The sequence below is a fragment of the Tympanuchus pallidicinctus genome, unplaced genomic scaffold (assembly GCF_026119805.1).
Source record: "Tympanuchus pallidicinctus isolate F22 unplaced genomic scaffold, pur_lepc_1.0 scaffold12, whole genome shotgun sequence".
Lineage (NCBI taxonomy): Eukaryota > Metazoa > Chordata > Aves > Galliformes > Phasianidae > Tympanuchus > Tympanuchus pallidicinctus.
The window spans coordinates 11329291-11355588 of NW_026294637.1; the positions used below are offsets into that span (position 1 = coordinate 11329291).

General features: G+C 41.5%; 1 protein-coding gene across 4 annotated transcripts; it reads left to right on the forward strand.

Annotated features, from left to right (window-relative positions):
- Positions 1-135: 135 nt before the first annotated feature.
- Positions 136-24726, forward strand: LOC128075205 (tropomodulin-3-like). Of its 4 annotated transcripts, none has more exons than XM_052671731.1 (10): positions 136-242; positions 5878-6064; positions 7321-7477; positions 16672-16794; positions 17405-17494; positions 17976-18106; positions 19293-19400; positions 20637-20780; positions 21117-21261; positions 23202-24726. In XM_052671731.1, the coding sequence occupies exons 2-10, from the start codon at positions 5939-5941 to the stop codon at positions 23234-23236; spliced, it is 1059 nt and encodes a 352-aa protein (XP_052527691.1). In that variant the 5' UTR covers positions 136-242; positions 5878-5938; the 3' UTR covers positions 23237-24726. The 4 variants fall into 4 exon arrangements, with proteins under 4 accessions (XP_052527691.1, XP_052527694.1, XP_052527693.1 ...); XM_052671734.1 differs by lacking the exon at positions 136-242 and adding an exon at positions 771-790; XM_052671733.1 differs by lacking the exon at positions 136-242 and adding an exon at positions 3462-3591.
- The last annotated feature ends 1572 nt before the right edge of the window (positions 24727-26298 follow it).

Consider the following 26298-nt stretch of genomic DNA (forward strand, 5'->3'; position numbering starts at 1 on the left):
TTCTGTTCATCTCCCTGAGCACGTTCCGCCGCCTCGGACGCACGCGCACCGGGCCGCCAGCTCGGGAACCGCCGGCCTTCAGGGACCGAAGCGCTCCCGCCGCGCCGCTCCCAGGCCCGGCCCGCGGCCGCACTACAGTTCCCGTCCCGCCCCGGGGGCGGCGCGCAGGCGCGGGGCGGGGCGGCGCCGAGCGTCGCGGCTGGGAGGCGGCTGTGGGAGCTGAGTGGCCGCCGCCCGCCCGGGTGAGTGGGGAGCGGCCGGGACCGGGACGGAGCGGGGGGTCGGTTGGGCCGTGCGGACAGCGCCGGCGAAAGGGACGCGGGGCGGGGCGGGAGAGGGGCGAGCGGAGCGCTCCGCGCGCGGCCCAGGAACGGGAGCGGCCGGCGCGGCAGCAGCCCCGCTGCCCGCGGAGGGAGGGAGCCGGGCGGTCGGGGCGCGGGTCTGGCCCGCTGCCCTCTGCGGCCCCGAGCGCCGTTCCGTGCATCCCACCTCCGGCGTCGGCGGCCCGCGCCGCTCTCAGCCGCGCCCGCCCGCTCGCTCTCCTCGCGCCCCGGCCCGGCTGGGCGGCTCCCGCCGCTCCTCTCATCCGGGCGGTCCCGGGGCGGCCGTTCGGAGGCCTGGGGGCGCCGCGCCGTGCGCCTCTCGGCCCGGTGCGCTGCGGGCTGCCCCGCTCGGCCGTGCCGTCCGCGAGCTGCGGGGCGGGAGCTCTGCCCGCGGGTCCGGTCAGCTCGCGTCTGTCAACTCGCCGCGCGTCTTCTGCGGCTTACGGAGCGCGTGTTAGCGGCACTCGGTGAGGAAGAACGCTTTTCCGGTGGATGGCGGAGGGGTGCTCGGCGTGGTGCTGACATGAGAGTCTTCCGGTAGCGAGCGCCGTGCTGCTGGGCTTTAAAGCGTTAAATACCATAGATGGGTGCAGAAAGCCAACCTCTGATGCTCGAGGTGAAAGGCAACAGGAAAACAAGCAATGTAACGTGCAAGTGTGAATCCCTCTGTTGTTAAGCTGTGGGCTTATACGTCTTGAAACCTTTTTTTACAAACGTATGAATGTTCCTTCAGACAGCTTGTATAGTTGATTTGTTTCCCTTTAATTGAAGGGTCGGTAGAAGTTTCTCTGAGAGTGAATGTCGTGTGTCAGTGCCTCTGGTGAAGAGAGTCCAGGGGTTGCCGAAAAGCTGCAGTGAGAGGCTCCTGCAGCGGTGGTGCTGCGCTGTGAGCGGGGATCGCCTGGAGCTGAGATTTCTTCTGGAGGAATGTCCACGATAGGTGATAGGTTTGGCCAGCATGTGGCATGTAACAGGCCTCTCTGGAATGCTTCCGAGGTGCTTATCCCTCCATTCTCCTGTCCCTGCCCTCTGTTTGGTTCTTATCGCAACGCCTGCCCTGCAGCCAGTTGGATGAGCAGGTCTGGCGGTGTTCTGCAGGTGGGCATGCTGCCACGGCATCACCTCAGCTCTGTGGTGAGCTGCTGGGCAGGCACCCCTGGTTCCCAGCTGCCAGCGCTGGTATTGCATAGGCCAACAAGGACATGGATCTGCTGCCCTGTAGTGAGTGACAGGTTTTCCCAAGGTGTGCAGGAGTAGGCTGCATTGAGTAGGCCTCTGTTAGCGAGCTTACAGCCTTAATTCCACACAGCTGTGGAACCGGACAGGAGTGCAGAACATAACCATGGATCTTGTGTGCATCCCGAGTGCCCCCTGAGATGGAGCAGGACTGAACAGGAGTGCAGATGGTCTCCAATCTCCTTTGCCGTGGAAATATTTATCCCTCATTGTGCTTTCAGTTATTCAGCGCTGCTCTCTGCTCACCTCTGTCCCCATGTGGCTGTACTGACATGCGTGAACTTGAGAGGGCTCTTTGCTCCATATAGAACTGAGCAAATTGTGTGAGCAGAATGAAGCCTCAGGCTTGTTTATGTAGGAAAATAGCCCAGAACAGCTCTCCTTCACTTCCTGGAGGCACAGCTGCAGGCACAGGCGAGATGCCACCTGCTGGCTCTGTGTCACCCAGCCAGGGGATGTCAGCTGCAGTGCCAGGTCCACCTGCCCTGTGCTGGGTGTGCATGGAGGGCTTGGGGATGTCTGAGAGCCTTCTGGTGTAGTGCTGCCTGGCCACAGTGTTCTCAGGTGTTGCAAACTGTCCTAAAGAGCTTGCTGGAGTGGGAGTGTTTAGTTATAGTCATTTGTCTTCTTGGCTTGGTGCATAAAGATAACTCAAGAGCAAAACATGTTAATCAGTAGTTAATGTGTAGTTTTGCCACAGTGGAAATTCCCTTGGGAAATGCCACCTGTGGCCACGCTGCTTCAGCAGGGGCGTGTGAGGAGGAGGATCTGAGGGAGCAAGTGGGATTTTAGGCAGTTCTGTAGATGTGTTGGCCAAAACCAGCTCACTTCATTGTTCCTGAAGTCTCTTCTGTTTTAAAATCTAAGTTGCAGAAACCATTTACAGAGGACTTCAGCGGGGCTGGTGTCCTGTACATGAGATATTGCTACACTTACTCCTGCTGGGATCCCAAGAAATGATGTCCTTACATATAACAGAAGTTAGCAAAGAAAACTGGGGAGTGATTGTTTTTAAATTTGTTTGCTTTTAATATGCTTTTAGATAGAAGAGAACAAAAACATCTTAATTGTAGATTGAGTATATGGAAGTTGCTTGATAGCCTTTCAAGGGATGAGTCTGGTAGTTATAAAATGGCCTGAAATAAGGTAATTACTGTCTTCTCACTTCCTTAGTTGTTCATTGATTCATCAGAATATCTTCCCTTCTAATATATCTTCTCTAATAGGCAACGAGTTAAAACTTGCTTGATTGGAAGTGATGGATGCTCCTTATACGGCTATCAGGTTGCTAGAATGAAGTGCTTACTGTACATGATAGTTATATGCCCTGCAGACATTCTATGTATGTAATATTTTTGTGGTAAAGCTGTAAGGACACTTAGCAAAAAAACAGCGCTGCTCGTCAAAAAGTGCCAAGTATTTGCAAAGCCCAAATTGCTGGTTATTACTGGTTATTTTGCAGCAAGATGTGCCATTAATATTCCCAGTCCAAATAACTGCCCCTTCTAACAGTCTGTAATTTTTTTTTTACATGAGTGTCTTTCTCAACTGTGCTGTTACCATGAATAATGGAAGGCAAGTGAGAATACCAGATGTGTTTGGTGGGAGGTGGAGGGGATGGTTTGATCAGATGATGACTTTGGCTGGCTTTCATGTCCTTTTTAGGCAATGAGAATTCTGACACCATGCTTTAAAACCTGATTTTTAGCATTTTATATGTACGTATTGCAAATACTTTGACAGATATTAGAAAATGTGTCCAAAACACTTTGAATTTGCTAGGTCACAGGTGGTTCTCTTCCTGCTAAAGAGAAGCTTCTGTTATAAATTAACGCGGTTTTTTGCTATAATGCTTTTTCTCCTCTTTTTTTTTTTTTTGTGTGTGTGTGTGTGAACGTTCCAGGATTTGAAGTGGACACTTTGATTGTATTGTAAAGACAGTAAGAAGCTATGGGTTATGACCCGGGCATTAATGAATTACAAAGGATGAGTCATTTTCCAATGTGAAAGATGTAAATCCAGTAAATAGAAGGTAATTAATTCTGAGTGATGGCATTTTGCAGCTATTTATAGAGAGGAAACACAGCCTGCCTGGATGCAATGTATGGTTGTGCAGTGTTACTCTTGGTCAGAGTAAGGGGAGCATTACTGTGCAGCATGCTAATTAGTGTGCTCCTTGTAATTACCAGTTGAAATTACACCTTTTAATATTTGGATGCAAATGGCCATGCAGAAATGGCAGCACGTTGATTGAGGACTTGGGCTGTGCAGCCTGGTCACAAACAATGCTGTGTAAGTGGCTGCAGGAAATGTTTTTCCCTTACGATAGTGTTTAATGCTTTAAATTGTGCAGCAGAGGAAAGCAGTAAGGCTTTAGGAATGAGAAGTTTGCATGCAGATTGTGTGGCATGTGCTGCAGCAGCAATCTAGTTGTTCTTCAGCTGTCGTGCAGCTCCAGAAGCAAACACCGTAGGGCTGTCAGATGTGGTGCAACAGCCAGGAGAGATGCTTCTCTGGTTACTTCTGAAAAGCATAGGTGTGCTGCTCTGTACTTCTGTAGCTGTTAAATTCTGTATCTCATGCTCTCAGCTCTGTGGCCTCTTGTGAAAGGCCCAAGCTCTCCCAGTGCCATTGGCTTTAGTTCCAGGGAAGCCAGCCACCATTCTCTCGATGTAACAAGGTTGAGAATTCCTCCTGATTGCTGTTATTTTCAAGAGATCTTGTTCTGTGTTGGTAGCTCAGCCTTGGAGTTATCCTATCAATGTCAACACCATGGTTTATGAGCAAATTATAGTGTGTATTAGCAATGTTTTTTGTTTTGTTTTGTTGAAAATAGCTGTAAATGTAAATAGCTTGGGTTGGTGGGAGCTGGAAATTTACCAGTCCTGTTAAAGCCAGATAGACTTTACAGGTAAAACAGCCCAACAGCCTGGGTGAACCTTTGTGTGCTCAGCTCTGTTCAGTGTCTCTGAATTAAAATATCCCAATGTCTGTGACATTGCCAGCATTCAGAGAGAGACCTTTCTGGGTGTAAACAAGTGAGGAGAAGGAATCCAGTAAGCCCGGTCCCTCGGTATAGCATAGCTATATGGCCCTTTTACTTAAGAGGTAATAACTTTGTTCATCTGCTTTTGAAGTACAGAGTAAGTCCAGGTTTGAATTAACGTAGTTATTATATGTGATGTGATCATCTGAACTGGAACTTGGGCTTCATAGAACAAACAGTGTTTGCTGAATGCCTGATTTATTTGCTTTGTATTTCTATAGGGCTGAGAAAGGAGTCAGATGCTCATTAGCTAAGATGTATGGATTTTGCTTTAGCTCCCAAATGCATTAAGGATGCTGTTGTTCACAGGGAGTCATTCACGTTCCCCTTTTTGTGTGTGTGCCTGCACGTTCAACTCGAAGCATGAATTTTGCAGAGCAACAGCAGAATCCTGAAAGTTCTTGGAGAAAATAAGAGAAAAATAGGTTGTCTGCTTAAAAATCACTGTGATTATCTGTACATTTTGTTCCTAATCAAATGCTCAAGCGTTTAGATCAAAGGTTGCCTGTGTTTTCTTAGGATGTAAGAAGTACTGCAGAAGGACCCAGATTTCTTCCAGATGTAATATAGGGAGCAATTACACAGCCTGTTATGTCCTTTCGCCAGTGGGACTGAGTGGACTGTTACACAGACATTGTGTTCCCTAAGCTTTGCATCAAGGTGCTTTAATTTTCATCTGACGGAACAGGAGGGTACTTCAGTTCCAGTGATATAATTAATAAACATCCTCTGCTTCCCCTGTAAGTAATAGGCAAGGATATGAGTCACTAATAACCAAATATCTTGTTTGTATTGATGTACTCCTTTACTGGCTTCAAACAGCAGCAGCAGCAGCAAGTATGAAACATCTTAGCTGCTTTTTTGACTGAGTATCTGTAAAAACTGGTGGCATTAAGCTGGGCTTATTAATTGGAGTATAACTGTTGTCTCCTTCCACTCCACGTCCTGCCCTGCTCTTTGGGAAATACAGCTTTGGAGTTCTCAAGAGAATTAGGTACAGACGTGGATCTTAAAATATGTTTAGCTTGCTTCTGTGTTGTTGTTTTAGCTGTTGATGTGATGGGAGAAGAAGGCATTGCAGAGTGGGATTCTGCTCAGGGAAGAAGCAAGACTTCCAAGCCCTCTGTGTCTTTCATAGAGCAGCAGATCAATATGAATAAGGGATTAACAACTTCCCTTTCAGAAATGCATTTACAAGCTGAATATGCTTTTTAGTTGGGATATTTACCTTAATTATGGCTATTTATTTCAAAATCTTTTCTCCCTTTATAGATCTGGTTAAGAGTAAGACTCAGGTTCTGAAGCATTTGAGCAACTTGCTACTGCCCAAGTCATGACGCTCCCATTTCGAAAAGACTTGGACAAGTACAAAGATCTCGATGAGGATGACATTCTCGGCAAGCTGTCAGAAGAAGAACTGAAACAGCTGGAAACAGTTTTGGATGATCTTGACCCTGAGGTAGGCATTAGCAGAGAGAAGTTATTTCTTTTCATTAGTTCATAAATTAGTGTGCAGAAACTTGAGGCTTTCTTTTACTTGAACTCAGCTTGTAGTTAGTATTGTCTTGGATGGAATTTTTTCCTAATCTGCTAGCAGTCTTATTTACGGATACATATGTGTATATAATGTCCCAACAGGGTTGTTTCCTGTTTGCAATGTGAGTACAACCACAGTAGAGGAAAATATAATAGGGGTTTGTTAGGAGAAGCTGTGTGGGATTTATTTATACAGGAAAAGTTGCTCTTAAGTGATCTTGAAAGAATTTATTAGAAAGGCCTGTTAAACTTTCCTGTTTCCGATGCTGGATGGTAAACAGCTCTTTGCATACATTGCTATTTTGTTACTTCTGCTGTTGGATGGGAGAGGGAAAGCACTAAACTCTTCCAAAGATTCCTCATCTTGTGTCTAGCAGCATGACTGTTCCCCTTCTTGTACCTTGCTGAGTTTGCAAAGAGGGGGCAAAAATTTTCTCAACACCTGGACAGTTGTCAGCATGGGATGTTAAAGAATATTTTAGCCTTCTATTATGAAGAGCTGAGTGATGTCCTGTACAGGTCCTGCAGATAGAGTCTGAATCCAAGACCAGAGTTTCCACCTCCTGATTCTCTCTGTTCTTGTTTTTGTTAGCATAAACTTTCAACTTGATATTCAGGGATTGCTTAAGAATTTTACGATTATTTGTTCTGTTGTACAGAAAAGTATTCCTGATATTCTAATTTACTTTGGCTTATTGACACTTAAATAGAGGAGAACTGGCAAAAGGGATTGACTGCCTTTTTATGAGTCTGAATTTCTGTTTGCATATCCTTTTTTTCTTTAGCCAAAGTATGTTGATATAGCAAGAAAAAAAAAAAAGCAAAACAGTGGAAAAAAACCAGCAACTTGAATCAGGCCAGAAGTAGAAATACTTGGTGTTGTTAACAGAAAGCAGCATGGACAGTTGTCTTAAGCACGGGGAAATTAGTGGTGGAGGAAGAGGACTGCTTACTGATTGTCTAAAACTGAATAGCAGGAGTTTATTTGTTCTTCAGTTAAACAGTGCTCATTCTAGGGAAGAAATACTAAATAACTAGCAAGCTTTGTGCTAGGTGCTATTGTACATAAAGATGTTGGGCTTGAACGTTGAGCAAGAGGAGGAGAAAGAAGGAGAGGAATCTGAGCAGGTTCACTCAGACTTTTTAAGCTGTGTTTATTTGCTCCATTTTGTTTTGCAGAATGCACTTCTGCCTGCAGGCTTCCGACAGAAAGACCAGACTGCTAAAAAGGCCTCGGGTCCTTTTGACAGGGAACGACTCCTTGCATTTTTGGAGAAGGAAGCTCTTGAGCACAAAGACAGGGAAGACTATGTGCCTTTTACAAAAGAAAAGAAAGGTAAGGACTCCATTGTCTGTGTAGGTGGTTAGGAAATTTGTGAAGTGGGCTGGCCTGAGCTATTCTGAACCAAAGTTTAGTGGCAGCTCGACTGCTTTGTAACCTGCAGACTGCCTTTGTGCAGAGGCAGGGTGCTTCCTGTTCCAGCCTCATGTGGCACTGGGCCTGATGTACCATTTGTACATTTGCAGGAAAAAAATCAAATTCACAGAATCACCCGGGTTGGAAGGGACCTCAAGGATCACGTAGTTCCAACTCCCCTGCCTAGCAGGGCCACCAAACGTACACATTCAGATCAGGTTGCCCAGGACCCCGTCCAACCTGGCCTTGAACACGTCCAAGGATGGGGCATCCACAACCTCCCTGGGCAGCCCGTTCCAGGGCCTAACCACTCTCCTTGTGAAGAACTTCCCCCTAACATCCAACCTCAATCTTCCCTCCTTCAACTTGGATCCATTTCCCCTAGTCCTGCTATTGTCAGCCCTTTTGAAGAGTTTACTCCCCTCCTGGGTGTAGGTTCCCTTCAGGTATTGATAGGCTGCAATGAGGTCACCCTGCAGCCTTCTCTTCTCCAGGCTGAACAAGCCCAGCTCCCTCAGCCTGTCCTCATAGGGGAGGTGCTCCAGCCCCCTGATCATCTTGGTCGCCCTCCTCTGGACCCTTTCCAAAATCTCAATGTCTTTCTTGTACTGAGGGCTCCACACCTGGACACAGTACTCCAGGTGGGGCCTCACAAGAGCCGAGTAGAGAGGGACAATCACCTCCCTCTGTCTGCTGACCACCCCTCTGCTGATGGAGCCCAGGATCCCGTTTGGCTTTCGAGCTGCCAGGGCGCACTGCTGGCTCATGTTCAGTCTCTCCATCAAAAGATTTTACCAACGGTTGTCAAGTTCTGATGGGGGTGGCACGTTCCAAATGAGAGCTACCCCCAGATTTGTGTCAATAGTAACAAATACTGTTGTGCCTCTAGTTTATGGCCCGTGGTTCTGAGGACAGACAGTGATATTTCTAAGACTGAATTTGAAACAGAGCAGTACAATGATGTGTCGTGGAAGATGCCCAGTAATGTCTGGCATTATTGGCCTACAGCATTTTTGAGCGAGTGGTGTAAGCAATCATGTTGCATTTCTGGTATCGTTAGTGAAAGATTTTAATAAGATTGCATGGTTATTATTGGTTAATTATATACTTAACATTGCAAGAAGCCTTGAAATCTAGCTGTGGCTTATGTTGTAAAAACTGTGGAAACACAGACCTGGTAGAATAGATGCATCATAAAAGCCTGGGATTCTAAATATTTTGGTTTCTAGGATTTTAGCTGTCACCAGTGTTTGTGTGCTGCTCCTGAGTCCTAGCTTGTCTGAAGCCTCCCCAGCACCATGGCAGGTCTGTTGCAGTAAGGATTTACAAAGCTGCCTTATAAAATGTGTTCTGACTGCTCAAGATGAACAGGCTCCTCTCTTAAGAACTGTTCCTCTTTTCTTAAGGGTTTGCTACCAAACCCTGTAGTTCTGTGGATATCTGTTGTGAATCATTGCTTATTTGAGAATTGAGTCTTCATTACTGAATTTGTATACATGATTGTACTTGCACAGTACATTCAGTGGTATTTTTTTGTGGAGCTATTTGCTTTTTGTCTGTCTGTGCACATAGCTGTAGCTATTGTTCAACATCAGTCTCTTTCCTGAAGGATTACAGAAGTTGTTACTTTATAGCACAGGGTGGTGATGCACTGGAACAGGTTGCCCAAGGAGGCTGTGGATGCCCCATCCCTGGAGGCATTCAAGGCCAGGCTGGATGTGGCTCTGGGCAGCCTGGTCTGCTGGCTGGTGATCCTGCACATAGCAGGGGGTTGAAACTAGATGATCATTGTGGTCCTTTTCAACCCAGGCCATTCTATGATTCTGTTGTATAGCTTAACACTTATTTTGTTGTTGAAATAGAGCTGTGGCACTTGGTTGCTGATGGAGGAGTTTCCTGACTGCATCTGTGCAAGTACCCAAGTAAAGGATGATGCTGGGTAGCACTGGGTGCAGAGGGCAGAGGAAAGCACCTGTCATTTTGGTGCTCTCTGCGCTGCTGCCTCTGTGAGCAGTGCCTGTGCTCCTGTGTTTTCCTCCCCAGCCTGCTTCTTGCCTGGCAGATCTGCTGGTGTGTGCTGCAGACAGCGTAATTGTCTGATGGGAGAGTCCAAGTGTGACATTGCCTCTGGTGTTTGGCAGTCCCTTGCAGCCCCTTCAGGACGAAGGGTGGCCAGAGAGGATTTCCTCTAATGAGCACTTTGTTGTTTTGCACATATGCTTCTTTTCCCATCAAGATGTACTAGTACTTCATTGCACTTGGTGGTTCTTTCATGCCTGCTTATGTATACATGCACACAGCAGAACTACTTGTTTTGGTTGATAAAATCTGTGAGAACTGCGTAGGAAAATAGAAGGGTCCGGCTGTACACATCTTGGTTAAGAAAACTCAAATGTCACTTCCTTTATGTAATAAAGTATTACTAAACAGCAGTCTGAATGTTGCAATATGACATGCAAATTTAGTTAATAAAATTTCCTGTATCTTTTGAAGAGGATTTATTATAGTAACTTCCTACTTTTTTTTTTTTTTTTTTAATGCCATGAAGGAAGAAAATGACATTGAAAATGAAATGTAGCTTGCTTTCATCCAAACTGAAAATATGTGTTCAGTGTGGAAATTCATGCCCTTATTAAATGAGAGGCAAGAGGGAAGAAGGCTGACTGCACTGCAGAGTAGGTGAGGGATGATCTTTTCCGCTCTTGAAAATTCTGTAGTTCAGTTGTGACTTGCTGCTGTGTTCATGTCAGGTTTGTGCAAAAACAGCAATCCTGTATCACTTAATCTGTTAAATATGGAGATCGTGATTTCTCATCAAGATGTGAAAACAGGAAAAGGAGTAGAGTGAAACTCGATTAGGACTCTCTATGGATTAAAAAAAACAAACAAACAAAAAAAAAAAACAACAACAACCATCATTTAATTTTAAGAGGAGGGAAAAAAAAGGGCTGGCTGATAACTATTCTGTATGACTAGATAAAAGCAGCTAGCAAGTCATGGAATGGGGCGGATGGAACATTTTGCTTGGTTATGCTGCTAATTCAGAAGAAGAAAATTAACAACTCTAATCTTTAGATCTCAAGGATCTCAGGGAGTTGTAGCTATGTTCTTGGTGCCATTTTTGTAAGTCAGGGTTCACTATCGTAATTGTGTATACCTGGTCTCATTTAGTCTAATTACCCCTTCCATGGAGTAAGAAAGGAGGAATCTATCCTCCTTTCTCTGTCAGTGGAACTAGTGTCATCATGGTGACTGCACTTGCAGGTTTATCAGAGCTGCTCACTCTGGGTGTTACCACCCTTGGTGACCTTGTTTCCCTACTGCTGTGCAAATGAAAATCTTCTCTTCCAGTTGTCCTAATTCATTTTGAGTTAACATATTGTTAAAGCAGTGTTGATCTTTTTCACTGATAGGTGCTGTGAATTCTCCAGATTTTAACTTTTTTTTTTTTTTTTTGCTGTGCTGTGAGATGTGGAAGATGCAAAATCACATGAAGTACCCTGATATAGTGAGATGAACAGTGCTAAATGAATGTGACACTTAACAATCCCTAAATTGTTATATTTTATTTTTTTCAGTTCCTGGCTTGGTTTCTAGATGCATCCTTTAAAACATACTTTGTTTTTAAACAAGATGTAATGACTTCAGTCACATTCCATTCCAATTAAGTGTTGAACCATACAGTGAACCATTGTTGCCTGACAAATAATTCAGGCAAGAGATTCATGAAACCAGTGGGGTAATAATTTAAACAGAACTGGCTTTGTCTCAGTATATGTCCATGAACATGCCAGAAGGATTTCCCAAGGCATGCTGCAGTGAGCAGGATGCCCCATCCCAAGAGGAGGGAGGCTTCAGCTCTGGGCACTGGTGCCCTGTCCATGCTTTCCTCTCTGCTCACCCGGGTTCCATGTTTCTATCAACAGCAAAATGTGAGAATTATTGCAATTGATATGAAGCAGAAGTGTATCTGACATTTGTAATGTACTTTCAGCTGTGCAGTGCAAGGCATTAGCAAAGTATTAAATAAATCAAGCTTTGTACTTCTAGGCTTTGCCCTCTTCTCATCGCATTTTTCTCTTCCAGCTTTCCCCCAGCGTTCCTGCCAGGCTGTATTTGTTCTGCATAGGTTTGCTTTTTGTGTGACTTCAGCTTTTTTTTTCCTCTGCTCTATTTCCCAGAAATCATTGTTAGGTTGACACTCTCACGTGGTGAGAGCTATTTTGGCGCTGACCTGCCTGGCTGATTTGTGCTGCTCGGTCATATTTGAATTTGGGGTGCTGCTTCCCCCATTTGCCTTTCAATCACTAGTCTTTAAAGGAAATGTGTCACATGTTGTGAAATGAAGTTAATGTCTTGTAGGAGCTTTGAAGAAACAACTTGTCGAATTGATGTTCACCATACGAGTGAACAAAATAGCATGTGATATACCAGCCTTAGTGCATGACAGTGTTCTAATTCACAGCCACGTGTTCTGTAGACAAATAATGGATAACAGTGCTGTTTCCTCAGTAAGGCACCAAGGAACACAGCTCTTCTAAGCTGAATTACAAAAAGATTAGTGTTTACTTAGACTTGTAAGCAAGTTGATGAACATGAGGCTATTGTGTGGTAAGACCTGGTGATTGAGTTGTGGATTGTAACAACCTCTGTACCAGTGAATGTTTAGTGAATGCAAAGTACATAGGATACATAGATGTTGTGCACCCTTCATGAAGTCACTGATGACAGGAGGTTTCCTCAGGTGGCGCTTGGTTCCTTTTCCTCATCAGAGGGCTGCAAAACTGATGTGGGGCTTTGTTCTGGCCTGCTGCTCGTGGTCAATGGGTGCCTCCTGGGCTGTGGGATGTGGGGGAATTGTGCTGGCTATGGTGAGTTCATGGCTGTGCTGAGCACTCCTGAACACTCTGCAAGGCCCTCCATCCCACCTTGGGTATGTGTGCAGTGTCTCGTGCTTCAACACACACCGTTCTGCTCTCCTGCCTTTAGTGGGATGTGCTGTTGTGTAATTGGAACTGCAAGTTCATTCTGTTGCAAAGAAAGGCTTGACTTAATCCCAAGATGTGGATCGTTTAAGGTGTTAGCTAAAGCCATAAAACACCTGAATATTTAATAATTACAGAGATCATATGGACATGTCTGAAATTTGCCTTTTTGTGCTGTGTTGTTTAATCTTTGTGGTGTCCTTGTTGGCTGAAGAGCAAGGAGGACGCCGTGTTTCTTCGTGCTATTTGGAAATGTTCCACCTGAAAACCAAGGAAGCTGCTCATCGTATACACTGTGCAGATATGTATTATAAAACAAAGCAAAACAAAAAAAGGCAGGGGAGGGGATGGGGGAAGGAAATCTCCAGGCTGCCTTGGCAGCAGGCTTTGAGTTAGATCATCGTCCCCAGAGGTGCAGAGGTCTTTTTTTTTTTTTTGAAGTATTTGCTGATTGCTAGAAGCTGGGAAGGACTTGCTCTCATGTACATGCTGTGAATCTCTGAACTCTGGGCTAGGGCGAGTGAATGAGAAATTGTATACACAAGGGTGTGACCTGGTTTATAACAAAAACTGTTCCTGACCCAGTTCGTGTGCCTGGACTTGGCTGTAATTTGTACTTCTGGAAGGGAGCGGCTGTTAACATTTTGGCTTTAAGAAAAACTTTTTTTTTAAGGTTGTCCCAAGAGCCAGGAATGTATGGGTAAATTTAGTCTTATTTTTTCAGGATGCAAATGCTTAGAATCTGAAGGTCCTAACCTGTGACCTTAAGAATTAAGTTAATGTCAGAAGTAGTTCTCTTTTGTTGTGGGTGCTGTGTGATGAGCTAGACAGGGAAGTGAGCTAGGTTAAAGTGAAGTTGGTTTTAGAAACCATAGCATTTAGGAAGTTGCTTTTCATTGAGCTTCTCCCACCCCCTGCCTGCTGCACCACTGCTTGTGGTGGGGAATAAGAATCAGTAGCTGAATGGATTTCAGAAGGCAAAAAGGACTGTGAAACTTCTCTGGTTTGGACTGTTCAGTGGCAGGGCGGAGTGTCAGTGGAACTAAAATGTAACTATGGATCTGCAGATAGAAGGCTGTATTCCTTCCTGGGTTTCTTCCTGAAAGAAACAGAACAGAAGGCTTAGTCAAGAGCTAATGTTAAGGCTAGGGGAGATCCCACAAGGCTGCCAAAGCTCCTACTCTTCAGATGCTTTTGCTGCACTGCAAGGCGTGTGTTGAAAGCAGAAACTTAGAAAACTTGAGAATCTTCAATTTCAATGTACTCGAAATAATCACAAGAGGTATCTCCAGGAGCAGAAAATGTCATTCAGTGCTTTTTGCAAAGTCATAGGAAGTCTCGGGTTGGAAAAACGTTCTACAAAATGCTTTCTTAGGATGCTGTATGGACACTTGTTGCTACAAGTCTGTACCTGGTATTTTTGACAGGTCTTTTTAGGCATTGGAATGGGCTGCCCACGGAGGTGGTGGAGTCACCGACCCTGGAGGTGTCCAAGGAACGTTTGGACGTTGTGTTGAGGGACGTGGTTAGTGAGAGCTGTTGGTGGAGGGTGGATGGTTGGACTGGGTGATCCTGTGGGTCTTTTCCAACCTTGGTGATTCTATGATTCATGCATTTTCTCATCTGGAAAGCAAATGAGAAATTTTAACAGCAAAATTTGTAGGATTGGTCATCTCAGAATGGACAGAATTTCATTTTAATTCTTGTAAGATTTTTCTTTTTTTTTTTTTTTTTAATTCTTTTTTTTACAAGCATAGGTTTTTATTTTTGTATAAAACTGGTTATTAAATTACACAACTGAGAGGGCCAAGAATTCTTCACATGCTCTGGAGGTTTTTGTATTTCTAAACAGAATTCACATGGAGTTCACAGAAGAAGCCAGCTTACTATGGAGAAAAGCATGAGATGCACTGATGCTGCAAGGCAGGTGGTGTGATGGAGGCTCAGGCACTCAGTCTCACCATTTCCCTTTCTTCCTCCTCATGCTCTGCCAGCCTCACTTTTTTGCTATTCTGTGTTACTGAGGAAAAACAACACAAATGCAGATGATGAAAGGCTTTAGGCTGTGTGCGTGCTGTTCAAAGTGCTTCAGAGGTTGGTGGAAACCTTGTCACATGTTCTCTTATCTCTTTTAAAAATTCCAGTTTAAGTTGAAGATTATTCCTGTCCTGGAAGATGATACTGATATACTGAAATGGGAGTAGAAGATGTACTGTGTCAGGTGTATCAGAGTAGTCCAATGCATTTATTGCTCACACCTGCCATTTATGAAGGTTCTCTATTTATCTTGAATTGCCACAAGCTTCCTTTAGCACTCTCCATCAAAACTGAGCTGTGGCAATGTATGTCAGCTGCTTTCAGCTCCTGTTTGTAGTCAGAACAGTTATATAAGGTGATTTATTTTTTGCTTCTAAACTTACAGCTTTCCAAAGTGATAGCAACCCAGGAACAACAATATTGTGTTGCTAGCAACAAGTCTTTGTCATCAGACTGTTGTGAAGAGTTCAAATTGTGTTCTATGCTAGTGGTGATGCTGAAGTTCCTTTAAAAAGAAAATGAACCACAAACAATTGTAATCTAGGGTGGGGATGTGGAGAGAGAGGAAAGGTGGATGGGTGATAAGGTGCCAGTGTTTGTGTCCAGAAATGATGAAACCAAAGCACTAATTTGTCAGAATTTCCCCAGAATGTAAATTGGAAGATTCCTTTACAGCATCTTGTCACTGGGAGGCATTTAGAAACGCTAAAATTAGTTTTAGTCCAAACATGTAACAAGATACACTTGTGTATGTACAAGGAGCAAAATAGTCTGCTCCTGGCTCCTGCCCAGCTGGCCTGCTGCTGGGTGGGGGATGAGCTGGTGCGCTCCGTGGGAGGCGTGGAAAGGCCTTCCTGTGGGTATGGAAGGGTGGGTTCCTGAGTCAACTGAGAAATCTTGGATTATGGACACCACCTTCCACCCCCAGGAGCAGTTAAGTGCTGCTGGAAGCTGTGACCCTCAGCTCTGGCTTCTGGTGGCCCAGGCAGGGAGGCTGAACACTAGTGAACATGCCCAGATGGTGACAGCCAAGGTGGATCATGCTTGTCTTTAATCAGATGCAGTTGTAGATCAAAGCTATTAGACCAGTATGCATCTGATAAATATACTGACTTTTCTTGGTCTTTAACAGTACGCAAAAATTTTGAATAGCTATTAAGATCAAAGTTTTGTAGTTGTGGAAGGCACCTATTGAATGCATCAGTTCCATTTATAGAATAGTTATTCTAATAACTTGGTTTTCTGATTTATTTTTTTTTTTTCCCCCTAGTTTTTTGACCAAAGATGTGTGCAGGAATTATGCTAACTACTTACACCTCCATTTGTAATGTAGTTACCCTAAAACCACTTTTCCCTTTTCCTGTCTGTAGTGGCTAAAAGGTGGGTGTGACGCAGTTGTCACTGCTCCTTTTTCTCACTGAATCTTCTGTGATCTTCCTTGTTTCTAAGCATCATTTTTGAAAATTGTCTTTGGCAGTGTGTGCCAGAGATAAATTATCATGTTTTCTGCTGTTCTCAAACCATTCTTTTCTTAAGCATCTCAGGCGTTTCATTTTTTTTAAATTCAAGTTTAAGTTGACATCTGAAACCAGAAATACGGTATGTGATGTAAAACTGCAGTGAATATTCAGTTCTGGGATTTCAGATGATGCTGAGAGAACTTGTTTCTCAGAAATACTCAAATTGCAGCTCTGCCTGGGTCCCTTTTTCATTTCATGCATTTCAGTGTATCTGTCCTTGTTTTCCAGTAATACTGAATTTTATTTGCAGGCACTTTATTTAAAAATGCGTTGTTTAAAATGCTTGATGCAGACTTATATTTTACCCCGATACTCAGAAGAAACAAGTAAGATTGGAGTCCTGATACAGGCTCCTGAAAAGCTGGAATCTTGGATAATGTTATGTTCCTGTTTTTGCCCTTTTCTCATCTCTGACTTGCAAGAGCAAATAGAAGAGATCTCATTCCTTTGTTGCCCATACTGCCTTAGGATTTCTGAAATGTTGTATGCATCCCTTACGAGCAGAGAAGTTTAAAGACAAGCAGCTACGTAACGCAAAGTAATATAACACCTTTCACTTTCTTTACTCCAGGGAAAATATTTATCCCGAAGCAGAAGCCTGCCCAGTCTTATGCAGAAGAAAAAATTGCTCTTGATCCAGAACTGGAGGAAGCCTTGACAAGTGCCACAGACACAGAGCTATGTGACCTCGCAGGTTAGTGCTGTGGGTCCCTTTGTTCTGAAAGTACAGCTGGGCTGCATGTTTAGAAAACAGAGATGTACAATTAATGTTAGAGGGTATTTGTTGTCTGAAGTGTAGTAGAAACTACCACGTAGGTAAAATTAAATGCTAGTCTGTTTGCAGCGTTTCGTCTTTGTTGGTCTGTGCTAATATATAGGAATGTTTTGGCTTAAGATTCCCCATTTTAAAACTCGGAACCTTTCATTTCATTCCTCAAGCTGGCTGCTTTCTGTTTAGTGTTCACCACTGCTTTTCCATACATATGTGTTGGTATGTGCTTATATTCCTAAAGCTGCAGTCAAGAATGTTTGGCTGAACTGCGCTTTTAACTATGCTGCCTGAACCTGGTGAGGTTGAAACTTTTTAAGACATGAAAGCTACCTAAAAAGTCTTTTCTGTTACATTAAAAGTTCTTCTACTTTTCTTTAAATTAAGAGATTCAATGGGTTATTGTACTGGTGATCTGGTGTTTGATGCACTTCAGTTATTATTATTTAAAGGAGCTCTGTCCCTAAGCTGAATTAGCCATGGACACTAAAATTGTTCTTTGCTTTTTATTTCTTTTTTTTCCCCCTTTTAACAGCTATACTGGGAATGTCCAACCTGATAACAAACAATCAGTTCTGTGATATTGTAGGAAGCAGTAACGGGGTTGGCAAAGACAGCTTTTCAAGTAAGTATTTACACAAGTGCTAAATAAACGCGTTATTAGCATTTTTAATAGGACGTTCCATTGTAAATTGATAAGGTACATGCTTGTAATGTTTCCAGTTGAGTTCTGGCGAGAGTGGAATTACCTATTTACACTTAAAACTGTTCTGTAGTTAATTCACTTCTTGGAGAGATAGAAGCGGGTGCAGAAATACGTTTGTGTGCCTGTGCTTTTAGGTTTAACGTGTGTGTTTGTTATTCAATCCTTTGTGCTTTATGGAAAAAAGCTCATGGTCAAGAAAAGGAGAAAGGCTGCGAGAACATTGGAGGAGGGCTGAACTTTATAAAAATACAGTCAGAGATGATGGTGTACTTCTAGGGCGAGGAAGAGATGTGAAGACTGAGGAAATGATCTTTAAATACAGCAAATATTTTGTATATTTATCACATGTACAGTGAATGTATGCAACTGTTGGATTACGATTGTATCCCTTACTTTCCAGATATAGTAAAAGGTGAAAAAATGTTACCTGTTTTTGATGAACCACCAAATCCCACAAATGTGGAGGAGACTCTGCAAAGGATTAAAGATAACGATTCCCGTCTTGTTGAAGTTAATCTAAATAACATCAAGGTAATTATCTGAATTATGCAGTAGATATGCTGCCTTTTTTTGGCAGAAGACACTTAAAGCTGTGCAGCACTATGAGTGGGCACAATGGCCTTATTTTAAGTAGAGAAGCCTTCCTGCAAAATGTTGCAGTGTGCTTTAGCTCCAAGTTTCTGGCCTGAAATAAAGCAGTAAGCCATCTTGGTATCTTTTACGAAACACATTCTCTAAAAGTCTCAGATTTTCTTACTACTAAACCAGGTTTCAGTCGCTGCCAAGCTGGTGACAGTTCCAGCAGTTCAGCATCATGGAGTTAACTGCTTTGAATCCTTTGTGCTTTGTGAAGTAGTGTGCTCTCAATTACTGCTACTGCAAACAAAATGGTATTTGTACCTAATGTTCTTCTGATTCTTGTACAGAAGGGCTGTCAGCAATTATCAGCTCTTAAGAATTGTCCTTCAACGTGACTGAACATTTTTGTATATATATACCCGTAAGAAAACAGAACTATAACACAACTGACTTGCTGCAACCAGCTGCCTGTCACTGCTTTCTGCACTGTCTCACTGGCAGCCTAGACTATTTGTTGTTCTTACTGCAGGCAGTAAAAGAAACGCATTATTTAAGAACATTGCACAACAATGAAGTACTGGCCAGAGTATTTAAGAAGGTAACAGAACAAAACTGCTATTGCAATAAGCCAAGAGACTTGTGACTGTAATTAATTATCTAAAATTATTGCTTTTAGAGTTGCTTGGTACTACTTTGTGAAAATCGTCAAACTGTGAATTGGTGACTTCTGAGATTATTTTTAACGTAACAAAGAGGATGGAATTCTGTTGCTTTAGAGCTCCTAAGTGGTTTCCTGTGTGTGAGAGATTAGTATGGTAGTGATAGGAAGAAGAACATTGAATTCATGTAAGCTCAGTAACATTTTCAAAACAGCTAAATATCTTTAACCATTCTATTGTGGCATTGGTATTAGTTAAATAAAGGTGAGTTTAATTTATAGAATTACCAACTCAGAACTACTGCACCTTGCACGTGGCTCTGCTGCACATCTAAGCCTGTACTGTGAGACTGCTGGAGATCAGCGATGGTTAATAGTATGGTGTGCTGTGCTGTGAAGAGAATAAGGCAATGGAAGAAAAAGAGAGTGGGGGTTAAACTTATGCATCTCAAGAGACTGAAATGCTATTTTTATTTCAAGAACATACCAATTCCAACGCTGAAAGAATTTGCAAAAGCTCTAGAAACCAACACACATGTGAAGAATTTTAGCCTTGCAGCCACCCGAAGTAATGATCCTGTTGCTGTTGTAAGTATTGTGCAGATGTGCTTTGGGGGATACAAGGGAAGTTTGGATGGAAAGATGGCAGTAAGGGATAGAGTAGAATCCTGTCTGTATGTGTGTGCATACATGTATAAGTTTTAACATGAAAATGATTAATTTCTTTCACCCTGTGTTGTATGTTTACTTTGGCAAACCTTTGCTGTATCAAAGTTGGTGAACAATTACTTGATGACTGTACAGCAATGTGTCAGATGATGAGATGAGTGGGGATTTCATTTTGCTAACCTCCTTCCTGTTTTTCTTTCTTTCCTCGTTGTTTAATTAATAATGTGCATGCTGTGAGTTAGGAGTATCCTCAAAATTAACTTCAAAGGAAATACGTTTGGGGCTGAAAGTGCTCATCGCATTTTTCAACTAAGTTGAGTTTTGGTTGAACAGAATTGTAAAATACCCATTTCTCTGATCTTGCAACCAAAGATGGGCTCAATGCATTGGCAATGAAAGTATTTAGTCTGAGAAATTGAAACCAAAGTCTTTATCATTTGGCCCTGATTTTGTGTACTGAATCAAAAGTAGTTCCTTATTTATTTGCACATAAAGAAGTAAGAAAATAGCACTGGGACAATCCTTTGCACTTGTTTTAGCTTCAATTGTTTAGAGCATTCAGTTAAGTGAATAAATAAACATTTGAAGGCTTTGTCCTCGGTGAATTAAAACGTTCCTTTTCAGCAGAACAGAAACATTTGTATTAAGAAGGTAAAGGGTTGATTTTGGGGTCTGGTGCTTTTTTGTTTTATGCGTTTTTTGTTCTTGCTTCCTACCAAATCTGTAGACACAAGCATTTTGAAAGTCAGATCTCCTGTTTACAAATTAACCATATCTAATTCTCCTTTCAGTTGGCTTAACCCCCTTTCTTTGAGCCTTTCTTACAGCTTGCACTACTCATTATGTGCTGTGAAAGCTTACAAAATGGAATTAGTCCAATATGCTAATTTCAGACAATTTATATTCTATGTAGCTTTTTAGTTTGTGACAAGGGTAAGACAGGCCTTTTCTTGATTAAGTACTATTAAAAAGAGAATGTAGATGATTCCTGGTTGAAGACTCTCTTCAGTCTCAAGAGGTGAATACTTGCAAAGTTACACTATGCATCTGTGAACACGTTGCTCCTGTTGAGCTAGTTGGAAGTGGTCATTGCTCTGTCCTGTGACGTACTGTAGCACAGTTCAAAAGTTTAATGGTACTTTCTTGCATTCAAAGGCTCTTGCAGATATGCTGAGAGTAAACACAAAATTAAAAAGTTTAAACATAGAATCAAACTTCATCACCGGAGTTGGAATTTTGGCACTGGTCGATGCACTGAAAGACAATGAAACACTGACAGAGATCAAAATTGATAATCAGGTAAGTGAGACTATGGTAGCATAATTAAAATCAGTGCTTGCATGCTCTCTGTCCTTGTTGACTGAGTACTTTTAGGCTTCTTGTGAAAACCTTTTAAAAATATTTTAAATATCTTATGCTATGTGTGTTTAAGATTTTCATAGGCATCCATTTCAAGAAGCACTTCTGTGCTTCTTTGTGCTTTAAAATGCACAAAGATATGATAATGAGTTTATGCCTTTTAGATTAATTAAAAGAAAAAAGGTATTTATTGACTAATATGATGAAGGTATCCTGATCTCTCTTTTATGACTACACCTAAGCTCTGCTGTCTTTGTGTATTTTTCATTTAAATAGAGGCAGCAGCTGGGTACTCTTGCAGAAGTAGAAATTGCCAAGATGCTTGAAGAAAACACCAAGATCCTTAAATTTGGATACCATTTCACACAACAGGGACCTCGAGCCAGGGCAGCTGCTGCTATCACAAAAAACAATGACTTGGGTAAGACCTGTCAGTCGAGAGTAACTCTTAAAACTTGTGCTGCACACATTCATTTAAAGTTGTTTGTTTTTCCAGGTTTTCCTTTGATATAACCAGGATGGGAAAAAAATTGTCAATCAGTTTCAGGTTTCTCCTGTGCTTTTCCTCTTATTCTTCTGTTGCTACTTGCTGTTCCCTGTTTATGTTGTTGCAAGATGTCCAGATGCATGAGTTCAGGATTTTTAGCATAGTCCAGAAACAGGAAGAACGTTCATATTCCAGATGTGTTGCGGCAAGGGAAGAAAAATAATAGCTTTGATTATGTGGTTTTATTCAGGTAAGACTAATGGCCTTTTTAAAGACTGTATTTGAATTTATTAGTGTGAGATGCCCTCCTCCGTGCTAGTATACCCAGTGTCATTTGGAATGCTTGAGCAGGGAGGGTTGAACGCCCTGTCAGAAGTTGGCATAGTCACCTCTTCCCTTACAGCTCCATTAATGCCCTGGTGCCTTCCCTGCCTCTCTTAAATGTAGATAGTAGCAGTGGTGTCTTTATTTGCTGCATTTAGTTTTGTTGTTTGGAGCTCACATTAGAACTCTAACTCAACAAAACAACAGAAAATTGGTTGATAGTATAGCATGTGAATGGAAATCTCTTATTAAGAGTGTCAAATATGGGGAGGTTTCAGCTATGACAAGTTAAAAGGAGGTCAATATGTTCAAATAGAATTGCATTTTAAAATTCCGTTTCATTAAACTTTGCTGGGTTGGATGCTTTGTGATGCAGTAAGGATTACACAGCCCTTTGGTGTGAAAATGAGCCAGGCTGTTCAGTAGCAGTAGTAGGAATTCAGGAAGAGATCTAATAACAGGGAACGCTTCTAGGAAGCCAGAGTTTGGTTTCTTGATCTGCTTCCCTTGTAGTAAAGTTAAAAGTGGAGGCTAACATCTCTGAAAGAAAGAGAGGAAGAGCAACAGGTAGAATAGGGACAGAAGAAAGGCATTTAAACACACATAAATGTTTCTCAAAATTAATTCCAAACCAATTTTTTTTCTTGTCACTCCGTATGTCTCTGTCCTTTAAGGCTTCTCTTTCGGCTAGTTCTCATTTTAGTGTTTAACTGCTGGAAATCTATGTTTCTATTGATATCTTGCCTGTTTTTCCTTGCTTTCTTAGTCTGGAGTATCCGAGTAAAAATTTCTGCAAATACCTTTTCACCTCTCCAGCCATGAAGCTACAGAGGCAGGTTACTCTAAATGCCCACTTGGGTGTCAAGCACTGAAAACCGAGATGCTCAGCCTTTCAGTTGTCTTTGTATGTGACTTCTTTATATTGAAAATAAGTCTGCACCTTTCTCCTTTGTCAACACTGTGCTGTCCTACTTCCCCTTCCTTCTTTGTCTGAAACCACGTGAATATTGCCTTTAATTGCATGACTGGAGAATTTGAAGGCATTCAGTGAATCCTGCGTAAAGCCAGAGCAGCATGTGAGCGTTGGTGGTTTTATTCATGGATCTTTGTTGCTTTTGCATTTTGCGGCCACTGAATATTTTTATTAATGAATGGAATGCTGTAGGCTATTGAGCATAACATCTCGAAGGGTTTTTTAATTTAGTTTTGTTTGAGTGTGTACAAATTTGAATGTGTGTAAATCTTATTGGGTATTCTTGAAAGTTTTACATTGTTTCTTTCAAAGCCAAGCAAACTGTGGCAATAAAAACAAAGACTATCTTGTTAAATCTGCTTACTTAAAGTAAAAAGATTGTTTCCTATATAATTTTCATAGGAAATATTTGAATCTGTTCTTGTGTAATGGTGGCTAATATTAAATGTTGATTACTTTAGATTACTGCATGAGCCTTTGTACAGCAAAGTAGGGAGCCATACTGCATACCAGTGGTGCAGAAATATGTAGTACAGTAACAATAATATTTTAAAATACATCTTCTATTTTGTTACAGTTCGCAAGAGAAGGGTTGAAGGAGACAGCCAGTAGATCTTGCTAGAACTGTGTGAAGATTTCAAGGGTCTTCAAAGCACGCTCCTCACGGTGGGCTTTGGCAATCTTGGACTGCATTTACCTGGGTTAGAAGGGAAAAGACTGGAAACCCCATTCCTTTTAAAGCAAAGCTATATTAATAATCTGCTGGTATGCGTCACATTTTTCATAACCACACCAATCCATGTACAGATCCAGTTTTTGATTGTTTTTGTTTGTTTTTTTTAAAGAACTTTTTTGTATTTTAAGATCTTGGCTGTGCTTTCTACTAAAAATGTAATCGCGAATCAATGGTATAATTGTCTGTAGTCAAAGAATGGGACATGCAGGATCACTGGGCATATAATGACCCAACTGAAATGTTAGAAAATCTAGGGGTGCTCATTTACATGAAGGGGTATGTATGTTCTTCAGAACAATGCTTTAGTGATGGATTCTTCACACAATAGTTGGACTCATTGTTTAGAGCTGTTCATCCTTGTTCATATGCACTGAAGGGAAATCTTTCACAATTGTCTTACTGTATTTTTTTTTGTTTTGTTTTGATTTGTTCTTGATACTGTGATTAAGTGTAAGCATCCCTTAAAAACAGGCAAAAATAAATTGACTTTTCTTCCAAGAGATCTGAGGGACTAATGGAAAAAAAAAAAAAAGTGGGAGCCTTGCAAAAAAAAGAAAAAGTAAAAGCCATGCAAAGTGGGTTTTTTCTTACTATGCTTAAGTCCTAAAAGTCTTTTAAAATGTCCCAGAATTATAACTTGCTCTGTGTCTAAACTGGACACTTCAAGACTATTATGTGCTCATCAGCATTTAGTTTATAGCTTTTGTTTAAAAGTTCTTATCTACATGCATAACTAGTATGAATTTCTCTAGAAGTAGTGGACAAGCTTTTTTAAATTTGCCGAATTTTGTTCAGGAGAAACAACCTTAATTATACAAATCAGTGTCCTAAGTTTCTGGCAAACAGAAAATCCTTTTTTACAAGCTATTGAATTAAATTGTTAGTGCTTCATATAAATGTATAAGTTTTCATGAAACAATGAAGTAACACTTTCTCAAAAGGCTTGATGTTTGAAACACTACGACTTCCAGAAATTAACTAATGTGTAGTGTCAAATTTGCATAGTACAGTACTTATTCCAAGCTGTGTATCTATGCCAACTAATAAGGACACAAGAATCACTTAAATTTCTGTACATAATCAAAGTATACATCTTGGAAATAATGAAAATCTAGGGGCTCTCTGCTGTGGGCCTGTTTGGACTGTACCATACCGAGCTTGCTTAATGTTGTCATGAGACCATAAATTAACAAAATACTCTGAAGGACAGCTCAAATATATTTATGAGAGCTCAACTGACAACCATTTTCATCAGAAGATCATCATATGGTGAGCTTTTTAAATAGAGGAAATGTATAGGACTGAAACTTTTTTTGCATCATGTTGTAAGTACTATAAAAATTAATAGAGCAATCCTCTGACACTGTGCCTGTGTTATAATTTCCTGCAAATGATGTCTTGGATTTCAGACAGACTTTATTCTGCAGGTGGCTTCTAATTTTACTGCATCTGTACAGCACATTCAAAACTATGGTGCCTTCAATGAAGATATATTTAACTGGTTTATAACTATGGAAGAACATATTTTTCCTGTTTCAAAATTGGCCTTTTATTGACTAATTACAAATAAATGTGTGCTCTGAAAAGCTGTTGGAATCAATTCTATTAAAACCAAAGACTTTACAGAGTGTAAGTTTGAAGCAACCAGCAGTAATCTGACTAGCAATAAAAAAAGGCTACTTTTGGTTTTGGCTTTTATGAATTGTCAGGAGCTTCCCTGATGTTAAATTTGAAGTGCTTACATAGTATGGATAAACTCACAAGTTATGTGGTTTTAGTTTTGTTTTTTTTCACAGATAGGAGCGATGTATAAACATGGTCAAAGCCTGTAATGTGCTCAGTTGCCTAAAACTTCTCATTTGCCAAGCACCATAATAATTTTGTGTCAAAAAATAGTCTGTAATGTTTTCCTTCTTTTCTTGAAGGGCTGCATGTTCATGAAATCTGTTCACGTGTTGTGATTCTGTGACAATTTATTTTGTACTGTCAAACAGGACTATGCACTTATGTCCTACTTGAAGATGAAGGAGAAAAATGAATGGCTGGATTATGGAAATTATAGCTGAAATCTCCTCTTTATTACTTTATAGAATCAAGTTTAGCTGCTTCATGGTTAATATTCCAATCAAAGGTAGAGGTTTCTAAATTGTAACTCTTAGGTGTCCTGTCATAGGCAATAGTAGAGGACCTTTCTTAACTGGTTGACTGCTAAGAATGTTTGTTGGCCCTCTCAGGGTAGGTATCTGACAGTGAGCATAGAAAACTTCCCCTCAACTGTTGAAAGATGTTTGGCATGGACCATGGAACAGTTAAGACAGTTACAACACTTTTGTACCTACAGTATATGTAACCATTTTGGAATAAATTAAAGAATTCAGTCTGTAGCTAAGAATCATAAACAGTCTTTAGTGGAGTTGGATGTTGGGATTTAATGGTTTCAAGTGTAGTATATGACTTTGAGCATGAAAGTGGTATTATTTTGATAACTAGCTACCATAAATGCAAGGTCTTTTTCCAAAAGAGGTGGTACTGTTCTTCTACGTTCTTTTCCACATTTAATGCAGAAGCCAAATAACCACACATTTTTTATTCTATTGGCTCCAATATAAGCATGGAAATGTAGACTATATTCCAAAACAATTATCTATATACTGTTGTATTTTTTAAAAATAGCCTCATTATCTCTACAGCTTGTAGGCTATAAATGAGCATGTATTCAATTTAAATTTCCATTGAGGAAATATGAATTGAGTGTTTTAGCTTATCAGCACTATATGCTGTCAGACTGTAAAGCAGTAAAATTTTTGAATGATTAACTATTGTATAATTTTGCTTGTTTTTAAATAGCACATAATAGTACACTACTAAGCTGTCTGTGCATCTCTGCTTGTTCTCTACATGAGCTTTGCTATGTGGTTCACATATCTGTAGCTGGCCT